The sequence below is a fragment of the Lepidochelys olivacea genome (genome assembly GCF_965140295.1).
Source record: "Lepidochelys olivacea isolate rLepOli2 genome assembly, chromosome: 14".
In the NCBI taxonomy this organism is placed as follows: domain Eukaryota; kingdom Metazoa; phylum Chordata; order Testudines; family Cheloniidae; genus Lepidochelys; species Lepidochelys olivacea.
This window is the reverse complement of record NC_140424.1, coordinates 36285818-36297541: the sequence shown is the minus strand read 5'-3', so window position 1 is coordinate 36297541 and position 11724 is coordinate 36285818. Positions and strand designations below refer to the sequence as shown.

General features: G+C 48.9%; 1 protein-coding gene across 1 annotated transcript; it reads right to left on the bottom strand.

Annotated features, from left to right (window-relative positions):
- Positions 1–387: 387 nt before the first annotated feature.
- Positions 388–8684, bottom strand: LOC311530281 (putative olfactory receptor 2B8; the record flags this gene model as incomplete). Its single annotated transcript, XM_084646733.1, has 3 exons — positions 388–1353; positions 7630–8004; positions 8613–8684. The coding sequence occupies 3 exons, from the start codon at positions 8682–8684 to the stop codon at positions 388–390; spliced, it is 1413 nt and encodes a 470-aa protein (XP_084502859.1).
- Positions 8685–11724: the final 3040 nt, after the last annotated feature.

Below are 11724 nucleotides of genomic sequence, written 5' to 3'. Positions count from 1 at the left end.
GGTACAACCCTGAACTCAGTTGCAGACTCTTTCCTACCATAATAGAAAGCAATAAGAATAATCTCTTTGGGCAGGAGAACAGGAATTGTTCCTAGAGGTCCACCAAGGATGGTGTTTGGTTGAATTGGAAAGCAGAGGGCAGGGGTGTTGTGTGGGTGCAAGATGGGATGTGTGAGATGGGAGAGGGGTTGCATGGGGTAGGAGAGGGAAGGCAGGTTGTGGGGCAGATTAGGGCAGGTTTGTTCTGTAGAGTGGGAGAGGACAGAGGGTTTGTGTGGGTGGAGAGGGCCGGGGCTGTGGGGAGGGCAGAAGGCTCCACATGGGCAGCGAAGAGGCAACAGAAGCCATAAGAGGCATAGATGGTTCTGTGCCAATTGTCTATCCAGCTCAGGTCACCTGGGCGGTCACATTTCTCCCCAGTACCCTCCACAGGGCCCTGTGCACCTCCTTGTTCCTCAGCGTGTAGATGAGGGGGTTGAGCATGGGGGTCACCATGGTGTAGAAGAGGGAGACCATCTTGCCTCGGTCCTGGGAGTAGCTGGATGGAGGCTGTAGATACGTGGAAATGGCCGTGCCATAGAAGAGTGACACCACGGCTAGATGGGAGGAACAAGTGTTGAAGGCCTTGAGCCTGCCCTGGGCCGAGTGAATCCTCAGCACAGCGGTGCTGATGTAGCCATAGGAGACCAGGATGAGGCCCAGTGGAACCAGCAGCAAAATCACCCCGCTGGCGAGGAGCTCGGCCTCATTGGCAGAGGTATCGACACAGGCCAGCTTGAGCAGGGCCGGTACCTCGCAGAAGAAGTGCTCGATTTGGTTCCGCCCGCACCGGGGCAGCTGCAGCGTCAGGATGGTCTGCAGGATGGAGTTGCCGAAGCCACACAACCAGGAGGTGGCTGCCAGCTGCAGGCAGAGGCGGCGGCTCATGATGATTGTGTAGTGCAGTGGCTGGCAGATGGCAGTATAGCGGTCGTAGGCCATGACGGCCAGCAGGAGGCACTCGGTGCCGCCCAGAGAGAGGGAGATGTAGAGCTGGGCCACACAGCCGGCCCAGGAGATGGATTTTTGGGTGCTGCGGAAGTTCACCAGCATCTGGGGACCAACGCTGGTGGTGTAGCAGAGGTCCAGGAAAGAGAGGTTGCTGAGGAAGAAATACATGGGCGTGTGGAGATGGGGGTCTCGCCATGAGACCACGATGATGGTGGTGTTTCCAAGCAAGATCATGGTGTAGCAGGTTAAGATGAGAACAAAGAGCAGCAGCTCAAACTGCGGCCGGTCAGACACCCCTAGCAGGATGAATTCCCCCAAGGAGCTTTGGTTTCCATCTTCCCGTTCCCCTTTGCCAAGTATCATCTGTAGGGGCCAGAAAGAATAAGGATGAAAACTATCCCGCAGCAAGGAGATTTGTGATAATAGGTGCTAGTGTTCAGTGAATGGATTAGGGAAAGGCTGGAATCTCTAATAACCTGGGGCTGACCCGGCTACAGCACTGCATACATTTATGCAAAGGTCAGGGAAATCTCTCATCTCTCTGTCTGCAGTGTTGTTGTAACCGGGTCAGTCTGAGGATATTGGAGAGATGAAGCGGATGAGGTAATATCTTTTATTGGACCTGTTACCAACAGTTTTCAGAACTCACAGCAGGGGCAACTTAACTGTTTCACTCCACGTGGTGTCAGGAATAAATCAATGGGAACAAAGAAATTCCACCTGATGAAAGATTAATGCAAGTAAGTGGGCTTTATCTAAAATTGCGGTTTATTAGATTTAATCGCACACAGACATAAGCAACAGGTTTAAAGCATCCCAGATATTTACCTAAAATCTGGAACGGTATTTAGTTATTAGCAGTGGGTTCTCAGTGGCCAGTTGCTCATCCACCAGTAAGAAAAGGTGTCAAGAAAAACATCTCCCAAAATGGCTTCAGAGGACTGCTCCAGAATACACTGTATTCACGAGTCTTTTATAACTTCCACAAAACACATAGGTCATAATGGCCTTTACAAAATCATCACTTTTCCTAACTTTCAATAAACTTCTAATATCAGAGGTGCCCAGACTCCAGGTCTTCCAGCCACCAAGGTTTTCAGTCTCGCTTATTGACCTTTCTTTCCCCTCCTCCCATTCTGGTTAGCAGAAACTCCCAGCTAGTTTTCACTTTGCCTCTAAAAGCCTGTTTTGCATTTAACCCTTAACTATGTGGTGTTCTATTTTATTAACTCACGGTGGCTCAATGCACATAATATGGTTGCAATTACCTTGATTGCATTCTGGGGTACACACATCCCTCAAATCCAGGGGAACAGACAAGCTTCCACTGGTGAGAGAGAGAAGCTTTTGAGCTCACACAGAGCTCTTCTGCAGGTCTGGGAAATGTACTCAGAGTGTCACAGCTAAATGCAGCATGAAGAAGATTTTTCAGCACAAGTAGTTAAAACATATTTCAATGGACCATTCATGTTGAAGTGGCCTGTAACATGCTTCCAGTCACAGAGGGGAAAGGAGGGGGGGGGGAGAATACGTTGATGAGGGTGGGGTTAGTGGGATATAGATTTTGTCTCTATTCAGTCCATAATTTTTAGTGTCCAGCAAAGTTATGAATTTAAGCTTCCAGGCTGATTTTTTGAAGGTGTTGTGCAGGTTTGCTTTAAGGATGAAGATTGATAGGTCATATATACAGTGATTGCTTTGTGACAAGTTTTCACCCACCAGTGACAGGGTGTTTTTGTCTTCTATCATTTTCCTGTGTGAGTTCATTCAAGAGCATAGTGATTGTCTGGCTTCACCCACATAGCTGTTGCTGGGGCACTGGAGGAGATATACCACATGTTTTGATGGGTATGTTTTAGAGTAATGGATCTTGAAAACTGTGTTTTGGATGGTGTTGATCATCATAGAAATGGAAATATGGCTGCAGGTTTTGTGTCTGTTGTTCTGGCAGAGTCTGGTACCACTGTGAGTTGGTGTATCCTGCTCCGTGGCGGCTTGCCTCTGATGCTGAGCTCGGAGAGTTGTTTGAACACCAGAAGAAGGGGCTAAGGAAATATTTCTTTCAGGATGTGGACCCCATCAAGTATGTGTTGTAAATTCATAACTCTGCTAGACACTAAAATCATGGACTGAACAGGGATACTGGATTTATGGCTTATTACAACAATCTGTGACCCACTCAGCCCCCTCCTCCAGGTTCTCCCCCCACCACCTTTCCCTCCATGATGGGAGATGAGTTAACTAGAAACTTTACCTTGAATGGTCCCTTGAAATACGTGTTAACTATTTAGGCTTCTGTTCGTCTTTGTACTTAGCTGTGACACTCAGAGTACCTTTCCCTGCTCTGTGTAAGATCAAAACCTTGTCTCCATCACCAACAGAAGTTGCTCCAACAAAAGATATCAGGTCACCCAACTTGTCTGTCTGTATTTCTAAGACACCAGTCAATATGATACCAAGCACTGTACATAGCTAGCATTCATAACATCCTCATTCAGTCTCTTCTCCCCCCAGGTTGTACATTTTCAACTTTTCCCCCATCCTCACTTTCACCTTCATTCCTGTTCTCCCACCTCTCTCCTTCCCTCCTCTAACTCTGTTAGTGTCACCCAAAAGGGCTAAGAATTTTACAAATACATTGGGCTCCCTGACAGGAGCATGGGCACCTACTGAGGCTTTTATACCTCTGAATAAATAGTTACATCTATAAATGTGAGACTTGGAAGGGAAGAAGTGGGGGAAGAGAAATCTGAGTGAGGAAGAAGACAGGGAGGAAGATACAGTCGATGATAGTTGTCAGCAACGCTGTTTGGCCATTCTTTCAAAAATGGCTTGTGGCCTGAAAGATGAAGACAAGGAGTGGAGATAAGTAGAAAGGAAACAGACTCCTCAGCAGCACAATTGATAGGCGTTAGTTAAACTTGTTGGGTCATTGGCTATTGTTTCCAAAAAGCCGGGATGAGCTGGGGAGGGGCTGTGGGAGTGATGGAAAAGTGAATCTGGCAATTGTTTTCTGCCAAATTTACCCTCAGTCCCACATAATGTAGTGATGGCCCTGGGGTGATGGGAGTATGAGAGGAATGATGACACGGGAAGAGTCTAGAAGAGATTAAGGTGAGTGAGTGAGTGAGTGGGGAGGGGCAGATCTTATCCCCAAGGATGGTCCGGGGATAAGTCCTGGGCTGGGGACTCTGGAGAGCTGGTTTCAGTACCCAGCACTGACACAGACTCACTGGGTGATTTTGGGATAGTGACTTTGTCTCTCTGAGTCTGGGGTCCCATCTCTAAAGTGAGAACAATAATCTTCCTTTTCATCCTCCATTTATCTGTCTTGCGTATTTAGATTGGAGCATGGATTGTGTGTCCCTCATTTACTGTATGTCTGTGCAGCGCCCAACACAACAGGGCCCTGATCTCCGCCTCTCACTGTGTGTCCGTGCAGCCTGGCAATATGGGAACCTCATCTCTGTGGGGGCTTCTAGGTTCAACTGTAATATAACTTGTTGGTACCCACTGAGGATCTGTTCCAGAGAGAGACTGGGAGAGAAAGAAAACTTTAGGAGGAAAGCAAAGGGGGAGGGGTGGAGGGGTGGTTAAAAAGAGAACTGCTCCTGATCCTCCAGTGAGATCCACCACTGGAGTTCCATGCACCCGCCGGACTCCCACCAAGGCTCTGTCCAGCCCTCGGTGCCAGAGGATCCGAGTTCAGATTGGGGCCCCAGCGTCTGTGCTATCGATGAGCCCATGCTGGAAACAACCCAGATTTTGGAGATGTGGCAGTAAACATCCATCCATCCTAATCATCATAACTTCCCTGGTCAGTCAGTCTAGTCTGTCTGTCTGTCTCCATTCATTGGGCTGTTCCCATTCATTGGGCTGACTCACCTCCATTCACCTCCGGCTCTGCTTTCTTCAGATCCCTCCTGCCTGAACAGCTCTGGGCTGTTCAGAAGCTCCGATGCCAGGGCAGAGTCTTAGCTGCGATCCCTGCTCCCCTGCACTGAAACCCCCTCTGTGCTTGCAGAGCCCAGAGATGAGGCAGCCCCAGGCTGAGGGGCTGAGTGTCTAAGGGGTTTGAGAGGAGGGGGGTAAGGATACCAGCTAACTCTGTCCACCTGCTGTGTGGGCAGCACACCTACCTCTGGCTCTGGAAACCGAGAGGATCCAGGTGTCATCCCCCCCGCTGCTGGGTCCCCGGGGGTCTTACTGGGAGGAGAATGGGCCAAATGTGGTCATTGGCCGGACACTCAGAGCCAGTGTTGCATGGTCATGGGGTCCCCAATCTGGGCAGCCAAACCTGCTCGGTGTGCAAGTGAGTGGCCTGGAGCTGAGACAGAGCCTCCTACTACGTGTGCCCTTGCCAGCTGGGGATGCACAAAACCTGTCTCAGTGGGAAGGGGCTCCTGAGAGCCCAGCGACTGCAGTGCTGGGAACATTAGAAAAGCCAGAGATGGGTGAGAGAGAGAGTTACTGAGTGTGTGTGGGCTGACAGAGGCTAGGCATGGATGGATGGAAATAGAGAGTGGGAGTCAGAGAGAGAGAAGGATGGACATGGAGAAGGAGAGGGAGAGAGAGAGAGAGGTGAATTGTTAGAAGGACAGAGAAAGACAGAGAGAAGGCTGGACAGGAAAGAAAGAGCGAGATGAACAGAAGAGGAGAGAGAGCTGAATAGATGCAGAAACATATGGTTAGAAATACTACTGGATAGCCAGACCCCTCTACAGCCATCCGCCCCTACCCCTGCCCTGGTGTCTCTGAGCTTACGGGGATGGTATCTCTATGTGTCTGGGTGGGCTGAGATCTGAAGCGTGGCCAGGAAGGGCCCCATGTCTCGACTGCAGGTGTCTCCTCCCACACAGCTCAGGATCTCTGTCCCTGACTCTTAAGGGCCATGTGGTGAGGAGGGAGACAAACCTTTATGGTTGTCAGAGCTGGAGAGTGTGGGGAGAGTTTCCTCCCTGCATTATCCCCAAGGGGCTGGCACTCAGCTGGTGATGTTTGCAGAGCCCCAGGGGGCAGGGTTGACAGTTTTGTGGGAAAAGCTAGTTCAGGCCAGGGGGCTCGTAAATAACAGCTTAACCCTAGTTTATACCCAGAACCTGGAAAAAAATAATTCCATCAGTGTCCAGCAGCATAGAGCAAATCTTTTAAACCTTCGGCTACCTGCATTTACACCTGATGAATAGGCTTGTTCTATATCCTACAGTAACTTGACAATGACCTTTTGCAGAATGGCATGGGGTACTGGAGTAACTGGACAGTCACCTGGTACAGAAGGGTATGGGGTACTGCAGTAACTAGACAATGACCTGGTGCAGAAGGATATGTGGTATTAGTCTGGCTGGCCAAGGATCTGGTGCCGAGATATCCAGCCCCTGTCTGTGACAGAGGAAAGTCTGGGATTGGTGCAAATTGTCCCTCGCAGTGTCAGTGCCCTGAGACATCATATCCCCGGGCTCCTCATTAGGCTTCAGAATGCGACATGCTGGGCATTGTTAGCATCTTGGCTCCTGGCTCCAGCTGGGGGATCCAGCAATTGAAATTCTGGGCGTTATTAAAAACGCATGCTATTTTTGACACGGCCTTCGATGAGCCCCCTTGTGGGGCCATTAAAAAGTTTTCTGTTCCAGATTCCAAAGGGAATGTAAATGAGTCGAAAGGGAGCTGAACTCGAGCGAATCCCATGAGCAGGAGGAGAGCTTCTGTGTGCATTTCCAGTGGTAAAGGGGGCCCAGAGATCACAGGTGTTAGCATGATCCTGTCACTTGTACAACACTAAGCAATCAAACCTGGTTCAGGTTTTTGAGGACGGAGACCTCAGCCGGCTCATTTGCATGGGCAAAACACTAGCAAATTCATGCCAAAGTTTGGAAATGTATTGAATCAGATACACCAGAGGAAAAAGAATTTCACCACAAGACATACATCAGTTTGAATCTGCTATTGGCTGGTTCTGAGAACCAAACATAACCCAAACTTTTCAAAAGGCCTTTTGCAGAGAGGATAGCAATTAGTCTCTCTTCTTTTGTCAAACAATCCCTTATACTGGGGAAGAAAGGGTTTTAGTTCAGTTGATGGCTGTGACTGGTGGTCACCTTTCCTGCCTTTAACAAAACAGAGAGACACAAGAGTTAGGATGGCAGTACAGCTTTTCCCTGGATAAGAAGTGGCTGGTCAGTCTTAGCATCCAGGACAAGTATGCTGCTCTAACTCATTAGACCCCCACTCCCCTCCCACAGCAGGGCAGAGAACCCAGGAGTCCTGACCCCTAGTCCTGTTTACTACCTGTCTCTACAGGGAGGCTAAAGGATCTAGCAGTAGGGCAGATTGTTAGTAAGTGAACTGGTCTTGTGTATTTAGTGCTGTAGGAAAGGGATTCTATCTCTGGCTCTGCAGAATCGTGTGTAGCTGGGTCTGCATTTCCTGACTGAGCCGCAGATATTCCCCTTGTGGCTTTACCACTGGCATCCACCCCCTGGTTTGTGAGAAAATCACCAGACAAGTGTGTGACTCATTCTCTGCATGGGGAGGCAGCTCCTCCTTATCCAAGCATCCAATCATTGCACCAAATCCTCAGTGGAGATTGGAGAAAAGACCCCACCCCTTTGTCTGGGCCTTGATCTCTTTTCTAGGAAGTACTAGATCCCTCCACTCCTCCTCTGAGCTGACTGGCCTGTACACAAAGACCTCCATGGCCGTCTTGCAGATCTCCTGCACCTGGTGGAAGCTAAGCTGGTGCCTCCAGGCCTGGGAGCAGGCCTGCCACCCCACAGACCTCTCGATGTCCACGTGCTGGAAGACCTGGGACATCCAGCAGGCCTGCAGCATGAAGTCCTGTAGCGTGGCTGCCTCACACCGGAAGAGGGAATGGAGCAGGTCCCAGGTGGGCCCCTGCAGCAGCTCCGGGCTGCCTCTGGGAAGGTGGTGGCAGATATGCTTGGCCAGCTCCATCAGGTGGAAGACTTCAGGATGCTGCCTGAAAAGCTGGCCAGCAAAGTGGAGCCCGAGCGCCAGCTGGAAAGGAGAAGCACATGAGTCCTGCCAGGAGTGGATGGCACGGTGCTGTACCACCAACACAGCCAGAAGAGCAGGAGCACTGATGAGAGCAGAAGCACCTGATTCAGGATGGTGACTCTGGTGAACATCCAGCCCAGGTGGCGAAGTAGCTGCAGTTTGACATGGGAAGAGGAAAGAAGCACCAAAATGATCCATATCTGAGAATTAAATAGAGAGGGGGCAATGTTGGTGGGGTTTTTAGATCAATATTCAATCGGAGGGATTGTATAGTAGGTGTATTTCTGGTCTGCGCTGGCTGGATCTGGTGCAGAGAGATGACTCTCAGATGCCCACATCGCTCACTCTTCTCCATGCAGAGCCAACTTTGTTCGTGGATGGATCCAAGGAAGGACACAGTGTGGTGACCAACACCATCTTTTTCATGCTCTTCTGACTTCTGGGGCTCATGGTGAGTGACCTCTGGTTTCCCAGTCCCAGCACCATGTGTGGACATGATCAGAGAGATAAAAATGCAGACAAGCCAGCCAGTCCCAACTCATTTCTCTGGCTCATGTTCTCTTTCTCCAGAATAGCCTCCCCAGCACCCTCCTTAGGGCCCTGTGCACCTCCTTGTTCCTCAGCGTGTAGATCAGGGGGTTAAGCATGGGATCGATGATGGGATAGAAGAGGGAGACCATCTTGATCCGGTCTGGAAGTAGCTGGACGGAGGCTGTGAATATGTGGAAATGGGTGTGCCGTAGAAGAGCGACGCCACGGCCGGGTGGGAGGAGCAGGTGTTGAAGGCCTTTAGCCTGCCCTGGGCCTAGAGAATCCTCAGAACGGCGGTGACGATGTAGCTGTAGGAGACCAGGATGAGGCCAGGCAGCACCATCAGGAAGAGACCACTGACAGCAAATGCCAGGGCCTTACTGGCAGAGGTGTCGACACAGGCCGGCTTGAGCAGGGCCGGCACCTCACAGAAGAAGTGGCCGACCCAGTTCCGGACGCACCGGGGCAGCTGCACCGTCAGGATGGTCTGCAGGATGGAGTTGCAGAAGTTGCACAACCAGACGGTGGCTGCCATGTGCTGGTAGAGGCGGCGACTCATGACGATTGTGTAGCGCAGCGGCTGGCAGATTGAGACGTAGCAGTCGTAGGCCATGACGGTCAGCAGGAAGCACTCGGTGCCAGCCAGTTAGAGGAAGATGTAGAGCTGCGATATGCAGCTAGCCCAGGTGATGGACTTGTGGGCGCTGCGGAAGTTCACCAGCATCTGAGGAATACAGTGCTGGTGGTGTAGCAAAGGTCCAGGAAAGAGAGGTTGCTGAAGGAGAAAAGCATAGGGGTGTGGAGACTGGGTTCCAGACACAAGGTGACGATGATGGCCAGGTTCCCCACCAGGTTCAGGATGTACAAGACCAGGAAAACCATGAAAAGCAGCATCTCCAGGCGTGGTTGGTCAGAGACCCCCTGTAGGATTAACTCCCACTGGGAGCTCCCATTCCCTCTTTCCTCCTGCAGGGAGAAGGGACAAAGATAAAGATGAAAGGTGCCCCAACAGCCATACACAGGAGGGTCACATTCAAGGGCAGCCCCATTTACTCTGAATGAACCATTCCCACTTGTGACTTTGTCATAGAAAATCTGGGCCAATTGGGTGACAGGTAGGATCCTTCTGCCAGGGAATGGCTTTGTCACAGAAAAGTGATTTTGTGGCACTTAGTGACAAAGGAGGATCCATATGCCAGGGAATCAAAGTGTCCTAGAAAACTGAATCTGTGGCAGCTGGTGGGAGTAATAGGATACATGTGCCAAGAAATGCATTTGTCATTGAAAATGGATGCTTAGATTGTAAGCTGTTTGCAACAGGGATCTTTTGTGTTCTTTATTTGTGCAGGTCCTGGTTGTGACTGTGTCTCCTAACTATGACTCCAGTTTTATTCTTATCCGTAATAATAATATGCCAAGAAATTAAAGCATAGAGTAGTGGATCTGTGGCAATTGATGGCAGTCATAAGATACTGTAACAGGGCTCCCCTGCCTCCCGAGAGCCCCATCATGGCCAGGTTAGCTCTGTGGTGGCTAGCCTCTCTTTCTCCTCTTCAGGACTCCTTAAGAAATCCACACAGTCTGTCTCATGCCTAACAGCCTCACTGCCTGGGGCTCATTCAATAACAGAAACAGTTCAAAAGAATCCTCCAGGTCCAAAAAGAAAGCCCATCACAACAACACAAAAGTTTATATTCAGCTTTGCGGTCTTCTACCACACCCGGGTTCTTCTTCTGTCGCAGTCGCCACTTCATGAAGCTACCACTCCCAGCCCTTCCCAGCTGGAGCTCAACTTCACCGCTTCCACCTCCTGTTCCCTTCCCTGCTGGATCTTTATCAGGAACATTTGTCCCTTGTCAGGCCTTGTCAAGGCTGTTAATGAGCCAGAGGTGAGTGGGAGTAGTTCCCTCATAAAGGGCTCAGTCCACCCTGTGACACATCTGAATGCCAAGAAACAGAGTTGAGAGACAAGGTAGATGAGATAATATCATTTATTGAACCAACTTATTTGGATGGAAGGGACAAACTTTCAAGTTTCACAGAACTCTGGAGATGGTAACCAGAGTGTTCAAGTTAAATACAAGACGGGACAGATGGTTATGCATGTTGCAGGTGCCCATTTAAAATGAAGTGGGCAATAAATATGAAGTAGGAAATTAACACCTCTGCAGTTGTCAGACAATGGAAGGTTAGTAAGCAGCAGGGTGTGTTACAAATTGTTGTAATGGGCCGTAAAACCAGAGTCTCTCTTAAGTCCAGGGTTTTCAGTGTCCAGAAGACTTATGAATTTAAATTCTTCAATGTCATCTTTCAAAGATGTTGTGCAACTTTCTTTTGAAGCCTCCAACATAAGTTGGTCCAATAAAAGAGATTACCTCACCTACTTTGCATTGCTCGTATCCTGGGACCAACCTGACTACAACAATACTTCAAACAAGTTGTCATGGTAAAGTGCAGCTGTGGCAGTTGGTGGCAGTTCTAGGATATGTATGCTAGGAGATAGGCAATGAGACAACCTACCCATAACAGAAATTTCTTCCTCAGTGCAGACAGTTAGAGGCTGACTTATACCCTGAATCATGGGAACATATATTCTTTAAACATTTGAATCCTCAATAGTGTATATGATGAGGTAATTTCAACGTGCAATGCCCATCTCAGAAACTTCAAGGAAAAATGCTTTTAACTCAATTTTAACCTGAACTCTGACCCTTAAAATAATTTGCAAATTTTGTATCTGTTAGAAAATTTTTGAATAACTCTCATTAACTGTCATGCATCTTATTAGTAATTTTTGTAGCAGCCATAGAAACATTGTATGTCATTAAGTTAACTTCTAATTTACCATGGAGCTCAAGACCAACCTCGGTGAGGAAGCGACGTCTAGCATAAATGCCTAATCTTTCCCTGGGTAATGTCATGGAGTATAAGTAACACAGGTTAAATTTGGGTCATGTTAAAAAGTATTTCTATTTATCTGTGTTACCTTTGTTGCCTTTTAGTTTATTGGAGTTGTCAATTAATTATAAAACATTAACAACTAACCATTAATGATTGCTATGGTGACACCTAGAGGCATTCATTTAACACTGCATTTCCTGGATGTCAGAGGTTTCATCTACCATCCCTGCCAATCTACAGACCCAGAATCCAAACCCAATAACTTTGTAACCATTCAATTTTGCATCT